Source organism: Acipenser ruthenus, chromosome 3, assembly GCF_902713425.1.
Source record: "Acipenser ruthenus chromosome 3, fAciRut3.2 maternal haplotype, whole genome shotgun sequence".
Taxonomy (NCBI): domain Eukaryota; kingdom Metazoa; phylum Chordata; class Actinopteri; order Acipenseriformes; family Acipenseridae; genus Acipenser; species Acipenser ruthenus.
In genome coordinates this window covers 73,187,766-73,206,479 of record NC_081191.1, presented here as the reverse complement: position 1 = coordinate 73,206,479, position 18,714 = coordinate 73,187,766, and the positions used below count along the sequence as shown (strand labels likewise).

General features: G+C 35.6%; 1 protein-coding gene across 3 annotated transcripts in view; it reads right to left on the bottom strand.

Annotated features, from left to right (window-relative positions):
• Positions 1 to 12,852: 12,852 nt before the first annotated feature.
• Positions 12,853 to 18,714, bottom strand: part of LOC117395065 (BTB/POZ domain-containing protein KCTD1) — a 50,927-nt gene continuing 45,065 nt past the window's right edge. For all 3 annotated transcript variants that reach the window (XM_059016435.1, XM_033993928.3, XM_033993927.3), the window contains exon 5: positions 12,853 to 15,886. In XM_059016435.1, the coding sequence (XP_058872418.1) occupies positions 15,728 to 15,886 (159 nt within the window). In that variant the 3' untranslated portion in view covers positions 12,853 to 15,727. The remainder of the gene's footprint in view (positions 15,887 to 18,714) is intronic.

Here is an 18,714-nt window from a genome sequence, read left to right as displayed (position 1 = left end):
CATGACAGTTCGTATATTTTTACAAAAGTTCTGATACCTGCTATACATATACCACTCAACTGTTTCTAGGGATCAAGATTTTTAATAAGGAGTTTCATACTGTACCAGTTATTGAATGGATGATTTGTGATAATATACAGTTTATCCTTTGGAAAAGTATGCATAATAAAAAAAAGGTTTATAAATTCAAAGCCCCACACTATCCAATCAAAGATTTGTAGATTTGTGGAAATTATAAGTCATGCAAAGCGCACACGATCAGTACCTTCTACGTCTGCCACAAGGCACCATGACACTTTGACAATGCCTGTATGCCCCACCAAATCAGTTGCTACATGTTGTGACTGCTATGTCCTCTAGCATGTTCTGAGCATGTTCAGATAAATGGTGATAAACTTTGCGTGTTTCAAAAAGAGGTGCCGACCATAAAGAGTTCATAAAATAGTTAACAGCAATGAATCAACCATGCATACCCTGTTCAATGACGCTTATTGAGATGAAGCTGGTCACACACTCAAAAACTTTGTCTCTCGCGCAAAGTGTACGTGGTTGATTTAACTCTGTAGAGACATTAGTGTGTGTGTGTATATATATATATATATATATATATATATATATATATATATATATATATATACACACAGTACTGTGCAAAAGTTTTAGGCAGGTGTGAAAAAATGCTGTAAAGTAAGAATGCTTTCAAAAATAGACATGTTAATAGTTTATATTTATCAATTAACAAAATGCAAAGTGAGTGAACAGAAGAAAAATCTACATCAAATCAATATTTGGTGTGACCACCCTTTGCTTTCAAAACAGCATCAATTCTTCTAGGTACACTTGCACACAGTTTTTGAAGGAACTCGGCAGGTAGGTTGGCCCAAACATCTTGGAGAACTAACCACAGTTCTTCTGTGGATTTAGGCAGCCTCAGTTGCTTCTCTCTCTTCATGTAATCCCAGACAGACTCGATGATGTTGAGATCAGGGCTCTGTGGGGGCCATACCATCACTTCCAGGACTCCTTGTTCTTCTTTACGCTGAAGATAGTTCTTAATGACTTTCGCTGTATGTTTGGGGTCGTTGTCATGCTGCAGAATAAATTTGGGGCCAATCAGATGCCTCCCTGATGGTATTGCATGATGGATAAGTATCTGCCTGTACTTCTCAGCATTGAGGAGACCATTAATTCTGACCAAATCCCCAACTCCATTTGCAGAAATGCAGCCTCAAACTTGCAAGGAACCTCCACCATGCTTCACTGTTGCCTGCAGACACTCATTCGTGTACCGCTCTCCAACCTTCGGCAAACAAACTGCCTTCTGCTACAGCCAAATATTTCAAATTTTGACTCATCAGTCCAGAGCACCTGCTGCCATTTTTCTGCACCCCAGTTCCTGTGTTTTCATGCATAGTTGAGTCGCTTGGCCTTGTTTCCACGTCGGAGGTATGGCTTTTTGACGGCAAGTCTTCCATGAAGGCCACTTCTGACCAGACTTCTTCGGACAGTAGATGGGTGTACTAGGGTCCCACTGTTTTCTGCCAATTCTGAGCTGATTCTTCAAAAGAGCTTGGACAGCACATCTGGAAACCCCTGTCTGCCTTGAAATTTCTGCCTGGGAGAGACCTTGCTGATGCAGTATAAATACCTTGTGTTTTGTTGCTGTGCTCAGTCTTGCCATGGTGTATGACTTTTGACAGTAAACTGTCTTCAGCAACCTCACCTTGTTAGCTGAGTTTGGCTGTTCCTCACCCAGTTTTATTCCTCCTACACAGCTGTTTCTGTTTCAGTTAATGATTGTGTTTCAACCTACATATTGAATTGATGATCATTAGCACCTGTTTGGTATAACTGTTTAATCATACACCTGACTATATGCCAACAAAATCCCTGACTTTGTGCAAGTGTACCTAGAAGAATTGATGCTGTTTTGAAGGCAAAGGGTGGTCACACCAAATATGGATTTGATTTAGATTTTTCTTCTGTTCACTCACTTTGCATTTAGTTAATTGATAAATATAATCTATTAACATGTCTATTTTTGAAAGCATTCTTACTTTACAGCATTTTTTCACACCTGCCTAAAACTTTTGCACAGTACTATATATATATATATATATATATATATATATATATATATATATATATATATATATATATATATATATAATTATACAAAAGTATAACGTAACAGAGTAAGGACAAATATTTAGTAAATTATTTTCTTTTGTAATTTATTTCAATTAAAGTATTCGTTCATGACAAAATTATTGTGCGTGAGTGTGTGTGTGTGTATTTAATATTATTAAAAATGTGTATTCAAAGTGATAAACTAGTGACAATTGAAAACTGAATTTGTATAGAGAATAGTACCTGCTCACTTACTTTTCTGTCAACATGATCTAACCATGGATGATCATGGATGAACTGGATTGGTGAATTATCAATGAAATAGAGGTAGCACTGAATAAAACATCCGGTGTTTTAGAAACTACATTTACTTTTATTGACTGATTGTATATTAGGCTAATAGTTCGTAATAGCTTTTTGTAAATCACTTTTTAGTTTTGAGGCTCTGTATTTAACCCTTTACTGCCCTGAGTTTGTTCCCATACCTAATGCCTTTTCTCTGAATGTCAAATATGGGTAGGAAAGGATTAATACCAGTTTTTGTTCCAGATTTGTACCAAAGAATTTAATTTCTAACCTGTTTAAAGCTCATTTTGTAGCATGTTATTTAATAGAGTTGTACCTACTGTGTAACATGCATTTAATTATTCTTGATTTAATTGTACCTCCATTAAAAATGATTATAATTTAACTTGGTTTGATGGCAATCAAAGAACCGCTAGACAGGCAGGCTAAATGAATAACCTTTTTTTTTTTTTTTTTTACTTACTTGAATAGCTTCTCAATGTCAAACAGCGGGCACTATAACTAAAGTAGCCCTCAGTTTAGCTCCTGCTATTCTTTAAGTGGTCCTCAATAGTGCCTGGGGCCTGGCGGCTTGAAGCCCTGGGAATAATTAACTTCTCAATGTAGATATAAATAGGTATGGAGCACTAGGATCAGCAGAGCGATCCTACATTCTCTCAGCATAACATTTTGCCACTGGGCATAAGCATTACAGTTTGGGGAGGGTGGAGGTATTATTCCAATGAGTGTTGAGGAGGTTTGGAGCCTAATTATTGTATCTATTATCAAACAAGAATGCTTTCATAATTGTGTTCTCAGTCTCTTATGGTGTAAACTATTATTTCCATTTGAACTGTGATTTTTGGGCCTCTCGCTCAACGAAAGCGATAACTGTCAAAGCAAAAAAGACAAAGATAACTACATATTTCTGTTTACGTGAGAGGGTGTATGATAAAGATATATAGGTTAAAAATGATGACCTACTACTCTAAAAAAACACATTTATGTACTGCTACGCCTTTGATATAAGTGAACAGGTTGATCTTTTAAAGTAGTTTAACGCAATGTGTTATTTATGTTTGACCTTCATTTAACACCTTTACCAGTATTTTAGCTGATCCAACCCACAAGACGAAGAGCATTTGCACTCCCATAACAGCAAAGAACCATGAGCAAGAGGCCATCTTTGGTACAACTGTCAGAAACAATAAATAGACAATGTCAAAAACAGCGTTATCGCTTGCTACCTGGTGCTGTCATAAGGGCTCAAGCCTATGTCTGTCTTCCTGAGCTATCTTAACCATAATGGTCTGTGCCATCTTGTTCTTTGTAATGCCGACAATCTGTGAAAAGAGCAGACCGTCTTGTCGTTTTATAGTACCTGATGTCTCATTATGCATTATATAATGTGCCGGTTATTATGAGACCGTAAACAGTCCTTATTTAATTGGTTCTTCCCAGAATTATCAAACCCCTAACTTTTTAAAACCATACAGAATATATAATGTGTGATATAAATAAACTTCATGAGTAATAGCATATTTTAGAGGAATTTCACATGCACAGTTATTCCAGACTACTGGGAAGGTAAATTCTGTAATAAAGTCTTCAGATGTCTGCAGCATAGTCTACTGTGGTATAAATAATACTATTTGTAATTTGGCTAAGAAACCATTGACATTTTTTTGTTCTTTTTTGTATCTATAGGTAGTTTCAAATTACATCCAACATTTTAAAATTGAACTCACCTATTTTATCCCCATTCCGGAGCTTGAATAGATGAGGTATTGCAGTCGACAAAGCCTGTGCTTTAGCCACAGGCAAGTGAATAGTTTAACATAAATGATTTCTGCCTGGGGGAAAAACGCAGCATAATTTGCCTGAGGTAGACAGGTCTGACCAATAATGTATTTATGGTTTTGTTGAAAACCTATTGTATCCAATAACGCCTACAACTATGTCTGTCCTCCACTTTGTATTAACCCTTGTCTTATCACAGATAGTTTCTCATTAAATGGGTGACTACAAATCAATACCCCAGAATTTAAAAAATGATTTTGTTTATTCTATAATGTATGCATTGATACTAGAAAATATGTTTCTTGTCACCATCAGTACAGACAAGTATGATTAGTATTTGTGTCACACATTTGTATATTTAAGAATACTCCAGTAGGTCATAACTAATGAGTGATAAGAGGAACAATGTATTTGTCACTGGTAGAAAAACCTAAAGCTCCCCTAAAGCGCTGTTCTAAACAATTATTAATCTTCATAAAATTATGAAAATAATAATTCACAGTCAAATTGCAAAGAGTCTGCTGAAAGTAAAATAACTTTTTTAGTTAGCCCCATCACAAAACTTGTAAATTTAAATAAAGAAATGTATTTTTTTTCCAAGTAAATTCCAATATAAAAATGTACTGTATACTGCAAGGTAGTTTAGCAGTTTACCATGCTTTTTTCCATGTTTATTATCCAGGGTATGTGCTTCACCATGATTACCATTTTAACCATGTTCTACATGGTTATCTGTGCTTTAGCATAAACTATAGTATTACATTTAAATAAAACTTTACCAGATTACTTTAGCTAACAAATGTTTTTTTATTTATTTTATTTATTTATTTTAAGATGTGAAACTACCCAGAGACAAATGTTGAGATGACACAGTATTTTGAAGTGGCTTTGAGTTCTGGTGCATTTCTTGTTTGGCTATGTTTCTGTGATCGATCCTGGACAAGTCTTGTGATATCTTGTGTCAATTCCATTGCCTCTACCTGCTCTTTAGTGTAATATAAAAGTATGTGTGTTTTTTTTTTTTTTTTTTTTCAAATCAACAACAGGTACCCTTGAAATATTTCCTATATAATATTATGTTATATACAATCAATAATTCATATGGTGTAAACTTTAAGACATATACTTAATTGTTTTCTAAATCATAAACAGATGCTTGTTTGACTTCAAAACTACAAGTACTGTTTTAAGGGTGTCTAAAATACCATATTGACTAACTAAGCACAATAACTGCAGTTCTCTTACAACTAGATAGCAAGCAGGAATATAATAGAGGATCATGAAGCTGGGAATTGTCTGGGAATGCATTCATCAAGCAAATTAACTCCATCCACTGACGATGGCTGTTGGAAGTAACTGATGGGAATTTTAAGGTCATTATATTTTATTAAAGTCATTTAAAAAGCTTCTATCCCTCTGCCCTTTACATTTGCAACCATGCTTTTATTTTTCGGTGGAGATCTTCACTTCCCCAGGCCACTGTTAACGTGCTGTGTGTTTATTCCCTCCCTGCTCTGTATTTTGATTCAGATTCCGGTTCCAAAACTATTTATAAAAACATGTCCTTTGTCAATGTGTGAACATACAGTATATAAGACATACATAAACAATGCAGCTTTTGCGATGATCTGACAATATTGTCCAATCTATATGAAATCTCCATGTAAAATTAAAGATAACATTTGTTTTAGGGGGGTAGGTGGCTGATTGTGGCCATGTGTTGCATTGTGCCCTGCACACTTTTAGAGGACAAAAAGAAACTAAGGTGGGGCAATGTAGCCATCCGTATATTGTGTTTGTGTACTGTTATTCCCATACTGTAATTCCTGCTGTCTGTCTGTGTTTACGTGCTGTTTGTTTATTCCTTCCACGCTCTGTATTTCCCGCCGATGCTTTATTTACCTTTGTCTGTCAGGCTGTATGTGTGCATTCTGTGTCTCACCTGTAACTGTTGTCTGCCTGTCCTCATTGGTCCTAGTGTGCGGCTGAGGGCCAATGGGATGTGTCTGAGCCCTGGTACTCTATTTGCATTCGGGGGGGGGCTGAGGTTATAAGCAGGCGCTACGCCACGATTTTGTGTTGTTATTGGAATAAAGTGGTTGAATGTGGAGAAACAGACAGAGCAGTGGACTCTGGGGGTGCGAGATAACATCTGAAAATAAAGTGTGTCCCTCCTATTTTCTGCCTCATGCTGAAACACTACAGTACTCTGTAAATGGTGTAGCTACACTAAAATGTATCTGGTTTATTTGTATATTTTATTCTAGATATTCCCCATGCACATTTGTGCAGCGTATTAATTACAGTTTGGATGGGGTTTTTTGCATTTTAAAATTACCACATAAATATCACAGATACTTGTTTTTTTTTCAATATTCTGGTCTATGGGTTGGTTCCTATGATTATTCTAACTTGTTCCTTTTTTTTCAGATCATCTAAACTTTAGGCCCTGTCCACACTACATAACCGATCACGAGCCCTGTACTCAAAAATATTTTCATAAATCCAGCTCAAAGTGTCCACACTAAAGTACCGTTTCATGTTTAGTCGGGCTTAATGCGTACACACACTATTAAAATTGTTTGGTTACAGTTCCTAGCAGCGCAATGGACTGTGGGACTTAATACGATAGTATCCCACCATGCACTGTCTGTTTACAACCTTGCAAATGTGGAGCCCGTGCCCACGGAAGACATTGCACTTCTTAGCATGAACGTTATGGGTTTATTTAAATACAGGTAAATTTGTATCATAATGTGTTCATTTCGTTTTGAACTGTGAAATTCTTCTTGACCTATTTCATCGCTCCAGATATCAATGTGCCTTGATTTTGGCATTTGATCACTTGGCTCCATGATCCACCATTTTACAACAAGCCTCGGAAATTGTATACAGTACAGCATTAGTGATAGTCGTTCTCAACTCCTTCAGGCGCCTGTTCTGAGTTCTGTATTTGTAATGTTCACGCGCCAAAACATCAGAAAGCGTTTGGGGATATTGGAGGATACACAAAAAATGTAGTTCGGTATGTAACTATCACTATTATCTGCTGTATTATTGAATTGTGGTTTGTCACACTTGAACAAAAGTTATTGTATTTCTTGCTCTTATTGTATTACTTGTATTGTAACACTTGAAATGTATTTGCTTACGATTGTAAGTCGCCCTGGATAAGGGCGTCTGCTAAGAAATAAATAATAATAATAATTACAGCATCCACACTTCTGACAAACCGCACTACCCGATGGGATCTAATTTAGAACCAGATTCGAGACTACCCCCTGAGGTGGTTTTGAGTCCGATTCTCAAGTATGGTATTAAACGCTGTGTAGTGTGGATGCTTACCGTATTTAACACTTGTAAGCCGGTTTAAAGGCATAGTGTGGACATGGCCTAATTATCTTTTGATTAGTATTCTGCAATTGGGACTAATCTTGATCAGGCTTTTTAGTCCAGAAGTAAGTCTGCTTGAAGGAGTAAATCACAGGTGCTCTGCAATTGATCCATCTAACTTATGCCTTATGTTAATGTTAGGAGAAAAGGGAAGAATGTTCCGATATGTCTTTAATTAATAATTATGTGAAAATGCTGCTCATATCCACAGGCTCAGTCAATGAGAATAGCCATGAACAAAACCATGAGGAGTAACTTCAGGGAGAAGTCACATCTTTGATTACTCTGAAATTTCATGTGAAAAGCAATCATCAGACACTAAAGGAGATTACAAATGAGCAGAATCATTTTCCTTCTTTGTTTCTTAAAGTTTACTGTATCATGTTTTATGGACTGTGACCGATTCATCTGTCTATGTCAAATACAGTAGGACACCGCTACATCCTTGAGGTCTGAATATTAAAGACTAAAACTGTTAACCCCAAAATGCTTTCTCCAAACAATGCCAACATTTTTGATAGCAGTTAGGTCTAGAGCACCTGTGAACTCCCTTGAAGCAATGGATTCAGTGCTGTGCACTGGTTTATCTAGCTCTGGTGCTGGAGCTCTTGACATGTTTTTAAGCAAATCATTCATAACTATGTGACAGAAACAGTTCTTGTTTTACATCATTCTTTAATGTTTTTTTGAACTTGCAGAGAACGGTTTTGATATTTTAAATTGATGCGTTGCTGATGTTAATTTGGTTGTCTACTTGGCTGGGTCTTGTTAAATAGATTTTTAATCTCAAGTGGATCCTGGTAAAATAAAAGAAGGTTACAAACACACACACACAGATTTTATATATATATATATATATATATATATATATATATATATATATATATATATATATATATATAATCAAGGGTGCCAACAATTTTGGAGGTGACTATATATATATATATATATATATATATATATATATATATATATATATATATATATATATATATATATATATATATATATATATATACACACATATACAGTCACCTCCAAAATTGTTGGCAATTTTCCAACATGTGGCATATATTTGACTGTATTAATGATTCAATGGAATCAACCAAAATTACACATTTCTCAAATTATAAATTTATTTTCAAAACAAAAAGTGTCACAATTATTGGCACCCTCCCTTTGCAAGGATAACGGCATTGAGTCTTTTTCTATAATGTTTAATGAGATTGGAGAACACATTGGGAGGGATCTTAGACCATTCCTCCATACAGAATCTTTCCAGGTCCTTGATATCCTTCGGTCTGCACTTATGGACTGTCCTCTTCAACTGAAACCACAGGTTTTCAATGTGGTTCAAGTCCGGAGACTGAGATGGCCATTAAAATGTTGATTTTGTGGTCAATTAACCATTTCGTTGTGGATTTTGATGTGTGCTTGGGATCATTGTCTTGCTGGAAGATTCACTTGCGGCCAAGTTTCAGCCTCCTGGCAGCGGCAACCAGGTGTTTGGCTAAAGTATCCTGGTACTGGGTAGAGTTCATGATGCAATTGACCTTAAAAAGGGCCCCAGGACCAGTGGAAGCAAAACGGCCCCATAACATCAAGGATCCGCCACCATATTTTACAGTAGGTATGAGGTTCTTTTCTGCACACGCATTCTTCTTTCGATGCCAAACGCACTGCTGTTGTGTGTGGTCAAAGAGCTCTATTTTCGTCTCATCTGACCATAGCGCCCGGTTCCAATCGAAGTGCCAATGCCGTTTAGCAAACTCCAGGTGCTTACGTTTGTTGGCTGCTCTCAATAAAGGCTTTTTTTCTGGCAACCCTTCCAAATAGCCTACTGGCATGGAGGTGGCGTCTAATTGTAGATTTGGAGACTTGGTGACCCCAAGATGCAACCAAGTTCTGTAATTCTCCAACTGTGGCCCTTGGATTTCTCTTTGCCTCCTGAACCATCTGCCTCACTGTGCGTGGGGGCAAGATACACTTGCGTCCTCTACCAGGCAAGTTTACCACTGTTCCAGTGGTTCTGAACTTCTTAATTATTGCCCTAATGGCTATTGTTTTGTACCCATTGCCTGATTTATGAAGATCAACAACCATTTGTCTCTTTTCATTCGTGAGTTCTTTGCCTTTCCCCATGGTGATGGATGACAAATTGATTTCATATGCGTGTTACCTCATTTTTATACCCCAGTGAAACAGGAAGCCATGGAATGCCACAATACAGTTCCCTAAGACTGAGATGAACTTAAAGTAGAATGTTAATGCAGATTTAATTTTGTTTGATTTTATTTATAAGACTCTTTAGGGGTGCCAATAATTCTGACACTTATCTTTTTGAGAACATTTTTTTTTATTACTTGTTAATAAAAAACTTTTTCTCTGAACAATTGTATTGGAATAAAAGAATATGGTTTTCCCATGTATTTGAGAATAAAATATAACTAATTACCTGTGTTGTTTATTTTATACAGCCTTTTTTGCTCATCTTTATCAAGGGTGCCAATAATTTTGGAGGTGACTGTATAGAGGAAATTACATTGAACCGCAAAGTCAGCTCAAAGCTTTATTATAAAAAGAAAAACACAATATTTTATCATAGCACTCAGAACCACTTCAAATGATTGCAAACATCACAAAAATGAAAATGGCAAGTAAAACATATAAAATGTAATTTGCAGTAATTGCTCTCTCTACTACCGCATCCTCACTCCTTATTTATATTGAAGAAAAACATGTAGCACATAGCAACAAAAAACGGTTTTATTGTATGAATTCATATCTTTTCACATAGGTGTCAGACTTCCAACATATGTTAATGCTGAATAATAAATGCTGCGGATACCAAAACTGCACATTGATAGAGTGAGAAAACATTTTGCAATAGTGTAAGATCGCTAGCAGCGTGATACAAATTTACCACAGAAAAAAATATTCTTCAAAATGATTGTTTAATACATGCAATGAAGGATCATTCTTACTTCAATTATAAGACGGATATATGTACACATTTCCAATTTCCCACCCATTGGGGGGCAAATCTTCCTCCCCAACATGGATGTAGAACTGAAATACTCATCATGAGTAAGATCCCCTGTCGGGACTCAATGTCCTGGCTCTGATGTAGAGATGGTTGGACTCTCACATTCAGCAAACTAGCTTCAAAGTGCTTCCAAGCTTCAGTGATCTCAAAAACTCCTAATGGGCTCTTTAGCTTTTAGATTAAAACAATTACATTATTCTGCTTATTTTTTTTTTTCTAAATGGTAAAACTAAAATAGAAATCCTAGACTGTAAAAGCATTTTACTAAACATATGATGTGTTTTCATTTCATTTTCTTGAACAATCTGAAATAAATACAGATGTAAATCCTAAAAACATTGACTGAATAGTCATTTTTTTATTGAAAATTCTTTGATAAACATGTAATATAACACACTTTGGGGTTCCATCTTACAATGTTTCTTTGATATCATCTTTTTTTTATTCCAAAAACTGATTTCTTCAGAACACACACAGCAGTGGACAATTAATGGTGTATTAACACCTCAAAATTGTATTTTGAATAAATATCAGTAAAATTAAAAATGGAAAGCAATACCTTGCAACTAATTAAAATCTTGTATTACAGTAATTGAGCTCAGAAAAATAACAGTGTACATTAAAGTAAAGTGCAGACTGACCCTGCCCAGGATTAAATCTATAGTGTTGCCATAGCCATTATAAAGTACAGTATAACTTAATTCAGGCCCCATCCTGTAATAGAAAAGCATTCATGACCATTGTTTGCTTAGGCTGGTAAGATATGTCCTGATACATGTTGCAGGGTAGTAAACTGTTGCTTACCCTATGTAGGGTGGCATCCAAAAGGTGTCTATTTGAAAAGCTTAAAAAAAACCCTGTAAAATGTAGTGGTATATTGGCACCACTGAAATGTCTTCAACATGATTGGTTGGTATGACTATATTCCATTAGGGTGATACCACAGCTGAATACCAAAGTAATGTGGTGGTGGGATAGTTAATAGCAATCATACAATGAAGGTGAATAATATAATACACAGTACAACCATTTCTTATAAAAAGTTAAAATGCCCTGTCCCTTCCCCCATTTTGTTTATATTTACAAACTGTGGTATGTTGTAAAGATGCCATCATATCACAGCCAAATAATAGATTTAGCATGACTTCTGAGGTCTCTTAGTAACATACTAGACCAAACTGAATTGAAATGCATGTGTAATATTATTGTATTATAAAATAATGCATTAGTGCCATTGTAATATTATATATTCTGATTTTATCATTCCTATTTAAGTTAACAATTTTCCTAATTTTGCCTCATATTTCAACATAAAACCATCCTCATCTTTTAAAAATGTGTACATGAAATTAGGTTAAAACAGTAATGTAAAGTTCCTCTGTAATAGCTTAACCTGTACCTCTATATACTTGTTTGTTCTCTTCAGAGTTAACCAGCATATACTTCAGTTCACTTCATTTTTCAGGCATAGGCATCCAATTTAACGTTCATTCCAGGTTCATTTAAGCTGAACATGCATTTTCTGAGCCTGAATGACTGACAGATTTCAGGCTGAATCAGGAAGCATCACAGATCAGCACACAACTGTGCACTTTATGCCAGCACCAGGTCACTGGAGCTGAATAAAATGGGTTCTGGCACCGATTCAATAGGGGATGTTTTAGCTTGGGTCAGAGCTGCATCAATTCAATTGTAGATTGAAATAAGGCAAATCGCCATATGTTGACAAACATGGACTTAAACGGCAAATTAGAAAATGGGGTTAACAACTTTTATAGCACATGCAAAGATTTACTAAACCGGGTGTTGCAAGTTCCTCTTTGGGAGGGATGGAGGCTGTAGCACTTGTATGCCAAGTTATTTACCGCTTGAAATATATTTTGGCAATTTCTTTCTGAAAATAGTGTTGGATATACTGAATAAGTATACATCATCTGGGCCATTTTTTGCAGAATTTGGACAATCTGAATTCTGAAACCACACTGAAACCTTTGGGGACTCACTTACCCCTAGCAAGCTGGAAATATACTGTATCTGAGCAGTATCAGTTTTTTTTTTAGTTTTTTTTTAAACAAATTAGAAAATGACAAATCAAAATTGTTTTAATTAGCAATAGTTGAATATTACTATTTCATTTTTTTTTTTTATCTTTGTACAGTTCTAATCTTAACCTTGTAATCATTCAAAGCAAGGCACACTTTAATTATATGCATTCATTTATTAAGAATATGTAGTGACTATTACAGAATTAATAACCGCTACAGATTTTTGAAGTTCATACAAAGCGTCCTGAATGGTTGTGCTCATCTCACAGGGTGTTCACTTGGCAAAATACAATATACAATTTCCTTCTTTTGTTTTGTGAAACTTACCAAATAAACATGCTTCTAACGATCTGCATAATAATAATAATAAAAAAGATTTTAATACATATTAGCACTGATTCTGATTAAAAATTAAGGGGCCAACCTCCCAGAACCAGATACTCAATGAATCCCACGAATTGCAGACAAGTCCATTGAGAGACAGCTCATTTGTATGTACAGTACCTGGGACATTCATTTTTCCACAGCATTGCTTTATAGATATTCAAACATGATGGAGTAGGCATGTCAAAAAAATATTAAAGATTTCTTTTTTGAGAGATGCTTTGTGAATTTGAAAAAGGGAACGTCTGAGGGCGTTAATAATAAAGGATTGAACCAGAAATAAGTAAAATATTTAAAGTGGCCGTAGCTAACAAAAAAAAAAAAATTCTATAAATCTTACCTGCCTTGTACTTCCATTTACTATACATATAAACATTTTAAAACATTATATGTTCACTTAGTTTTGGACAGTTTCTCTTACTAGGTCATTTAACTTCAGCAGTGTCTTTGGGGGCAAAGCTTCTCAGTGGCTGCAAAGCATTTCAGACAAAAACAAATAAATACAAATAAAGCATTGAAGGGGTGGGGACAATTTCACTCTGCAGGTGAAACAACTAAGTCTGCAAAACATCATGAAAGAAAGGATTTCTTATTTAATCTATAGTAATATCAGATATTTTAAAAGGACTAATATTAGCTAAAACAATGTTTCTAAATTAAATCTGCACATTTGGGAACAAAATAGCAAATGGAAGTGCATATTAAAACTAATGAATACTTTTTGTTAGTTACAACCACTTCAATGCAATGAATGCCACAGTATTGGAATGCAGGAAACAGTTTCATTTTGGGTAAACAAACTAGAACTCTCAGGCCATCAAAATATAAATTACTTCTGAAGAACATCTGTTCAGTTAAATGAATATATTAGAACTTCAGTGGTCGACTAAGTCCAGCTCTTCCAGCACAACAGCAGGTCTCTAAACTTGAACGGGTTCAATTCTCAGTCACTACCTCCTATTAGCTTATAGAAGCAGATGTAACAAACTTATTATTCCAGAAAGTTCCTCACTAACAGTGACCATATTTAGCACTATCTTGTCGAACTGTGTATTTTTAGTACTGTAAATTAAATGGATAAATGGCACATTATATGAAAAGACAAAGAAAAAACATAAAATAATGTTCTGGTGAACCCCCCCCCCCCCCAAAGACTATGCACTGCATTATACAAATGTAGTTACAAATAAATGTATCATGTAAAACTATGTTTATAACACTGTTTATTAAAACAGAGTCAAATTATTCTGCTTTACAAATTAACAAGTTCTCTGTGGCTGTATAGGAAATCTGCATCTGAAATACTTTACACATTGATCAGGTGCTGCTTATATTGTTTGATATATTATTGAGGATTAAAGTGGTTGCAACTAACAAAATAAATTGAGGTTATCTAATGAATCTTCATTGTGTACTGAGAATTCTCCCACTAAATGAGTCGAAGGGTTAATGCAACGATCTGTCATGCGCTTCTATTTGGCAACTGTCAAATGTCCAGTCTTAAAGGAAACATATTTTACAGCAAACTTGAATTTTCATTTTAAAACATGTGGTACTAGGTTAAAGAGAACTGCCTGCCATACTTCAAGGAAGTCTGTTACTCTTTCACTTCCTAGGCCATTTCACCTTAGCAATGTCTTCAACATTAAAGCATGTTATTGGCGGCAAAGCAATAGGGATTAATGATGGGAAGTGGCTCTAAAATTCACTCTCCAGGTGAAATGACCATCAAGGACTTCAATTGTAGTATCAGATATCATGTTTTAAAATGGAAATAACTGTTTACTAGAACTCATGTTTCTTTCAAAACTATAGAAATCAAATGGAAGTGTAGGTCAGGTAAGGTACTGGAATTACTTTATCCACAACCATTTTAAGGAAGTTACAAATTGTATGCAAGAAATGTCCTTTCAGCACTAAGTAGAATAACCTTGCATTACATATACAGTACTCCGTACAAATATACGTTAATTTATTTGATGTATCTACATAGCTTTCTTAAATCTCAGACATTCAGTTCCCTCTTCAGTATTACAAGCCTAATCAATTTTATTTGTGGTCTCAAACTTGTAAATTAAGAATTTATTTTTTGCCCAGTAAAATTACAATATAAAACTGCTTTGCTCCCCAAGAAATGAAGATCCTAGTTTTCCCAGATAAGGTGTCCATAGCAAGTTTAATTTTGCTGGCAACGTGTTTTAGTGGTCACAAAACACACCAAAGTAATGCAGTCAAAATGGAAAATGCATTTATTTGGACTGTACACATACCAACAGTATGTTCTGATTGTGCTCCAATGCTTGCAGTGTGATTTATGTAAGATGCCCAATTAGAATTTTATTTATATCAAAGTTTTAAAACAAACTTTTTTTTTTTCTTTTTAAATACTGGAGTATTTATAATTCAAGGGCATGCCATGATGAGCTCTTAATCCCAAAACTTCAGAAGATTCAGAATTTCATGAGATGTTCCACAAATGTCGTTTGATAAGAAATGCCTGTTTTCAGCAGTTCTCCTATTTCAAGCAGAGTCTGCAAATTAAAACAAAACAAAAAAAAGGACAGGAGCCCGCTTTACGTTCAGTATTGGCTGCTTGGGAACTGTCTCATGCTCTTTGAAGCTGAGCATGTTTGTTTTTTTCTGTTTAGTCCAGAGGCTCCTGTTTTATCCGGATGACAGAGGGGCCTCGCTGTGCCCTTCTGATTTCCCTCCGCAGAACATATTCGCTAAACTGCGAGGAGTCCACTCCCCCGCCACAGGACCCCACAATCTCGAAACCTCTCTGCTGCAGCCTCTCCAGAACCTGCAACAAAGCACACACACACACTTTACCCTACTAACATGCACCTCAACATGCTCTACAATAACCAGAGCTGCATTGATACAATGGCTACTTATTTCCCCAAGTCGAATAGTTAAGGTAAAAATAGTCGACTAGTCACCACTTTAAAAAAAACAACATTAATAAATCTTGTGTTTGACAATAAAGGTAGCATGGGGTTTAATTGGTTCTCCAATTGTGTATGTGCAGTTTTAGAACACTTGGCTGTTTGTTCACAGTATTTTAAAACGGCTCTGAATTTTTTTTTTTAACTCTTTATTAATGTTCTAAAGTGACAGTTACAATTGCACTTCATTTTTAAAGCATAGGATAGTGGGTAAATCACCATTGATTTTAAAGTTTTAAACACTTAATATATCAAATGCAAATTTAGAAATATAGGAATATATTGAACATTTTTTTGCTTTTTTAAAACATACACTTGTTTTTGTACATCTCAAGTTGTATATTCATTTCTATATAAACTATTAAAACTATAAATAACTATAAAAAAAACATGCAATTTCTGTTTACTTTGTTGGACTTTACTTTGTTGCTCAGAAGCACTCCGGGCTGGACTGTGTGCGAAACTACAAAGGTCTTGCACTGCTGGCAATTTCCATCTCCTCTCCATTAGCACAGTTATGGAACCCAGTGGCGGTTTGTTTTAATAACCAAGCAGGATTACACACCCCCACCCCCACCACCTCAGTGTTCTCCTGTAAGATGCAAGTTCTAGTCAGAGCCAACGAAATCCACACCTTCTTAACCCAAAAAGAGGTTAAAGTTTGAGAAAATGAAAACTAAGGCTGGAAGAAGTAATGAAATGTTAAATCTGGAAAAAATTGAGCTCATTGGAGGAGAATTTAAAACACAGCTGCTGTGTAATAAAAAGGACATACAGGGCTCGAGACAAACTTTTTGCCTTAGGAGCTAATGGCACCTTGTCCAAAAAAAGTTTGTTGCCAAATCCAATAATTGTGCGCCACTTTAGGAGCAAGTCATATTCAGCTGCTTAAAATACAACAACTTGCTAAGACATTAAAGTGAAACTAAAACAGTCACTTAATGTTTGTACTCACTTGTTTGTTGCCTCATTCTGCTGAATGGTTAATCTATGCAGCTGATGACTGCAATGAACTCAGCATGCAATTAAACTCCTGACTCTAAACAATACGACTGAATATATTATATCTGGGATAGATGTGGCTGCTAAAGAAGACGCAACAGACAACAGAAAATGTTCGTGTTGATTCAAAATGTTATATTGGCACCCTACAATTTGATGGCAGAAGACATTGTTTTAAAGGACTTCAAAGAAAACTTTTTTCAGTTTATGGTATGGTAACCTTTTCACTTTCCGTAAAAATCATTTTACAGGTCGCACTACCGTAAAAGTCGCTGCCCCGTTTTTAAGAGTAAAATGCATATGGTGCACTACAATTTCAATAAACTTCCAGCTGTGTAATGATACATCTGTTTTATTATTCAGAATCCTACTTTACATTTGTAAAGTGTTTTGCACTGACACGAAAAACAAATATGCAACAAAGTCATAAAAAGTACTTAATAGGAACAGTCTCAAACACACAAACAAAACAGTCTGTATAAAGTAAGTGGTCTGAAACGCAGTTTCAATGGCAGCCTTACTCAAAGCCAAAATAAATAAATAAATTTAAAAAAACGACTCACTTTTGCGGTCTTCCTAAAACAAAGCACGTCCTACCTCTGTAAGATGATCATCATATATATTTTCTCCATCGTCATCGGTGTGGGAATCAGTCTCAGACTAGACAAAAATAGTCATCCTCTGTACCATCCAGCCGATTTGAAATGTACGCTTTCTTAAAAGCCTTTATAATTAAATATGGGTTAATGTCTTCACAACAGTCTTTAACCCAGGAGGTTAAACCAGGTCACCTAAGGTTTCCATTTGGTGTGAAAGCAGCAGTGTGGAGTAGTGGTTAGAGCTCTGGACTCTTGACCGGTGGGTCGTGGGTTCAGTCCCAGGTGGGGGACATTGCTGCTGTACCCTTCAGCAAGGAACTTTACCTAGATTGCTCCAGTAAAAACCCAACTGTATAAATGGGTAATTGTATGTAAAAAAAATAAATGTGATATCTGTATAATGTGAAATAATGTATTATCTTGTAACAATTTTAAGTCGCCCTGGGTAAGGGCATCTGCTAAGAAATAAATAATAATAATAATATATTCACCTCCAGATAACCAATCCGCCCATTTCTGTCTGATATGATCTTAAAACAGCTTGTTAATTCCCACATCTAGCGACTGCAAAATGCTTGTCATGCCGCAGTGATAACTGCCACATCTGTTACAATCCTTTTGTTTTTAACACACAGAATCATGCAGATGACCTTGAAATGAATCGAAAACCAACAATGCCTTATTTTTCATTGCTCTCGGCCTTCTGTCCTACAGTTGTCACCCACTCCTTCATCCTTTGTTCCTCCATCCATCCTTTAACGCATACTTTTACAACAACACCGTGAGGCAATTTCTCCTTCGGCAGCGTCTTTCTTTTAAAATAGTCATTGGGCTCAATTTTGTTTCATTTGCACAACATGCAAGCACCACAGTGAAGTGGGATTTCTCATGCCCTAAAGTTTATCTAAATGGTTCTCTTTGGTTTTGTTAACGGTTCGATTGGAAGGCATATCAAAACACATTGTTTCCTTATTCATGTTTCCGATCTGGCTGAGCTCATAGTTGTTTGTTTTCTCTCATTTTAATAACAAAATCGCTGGAATTCCATCATTTTATTTTTGTACTTTCATGAGGCATTTTTT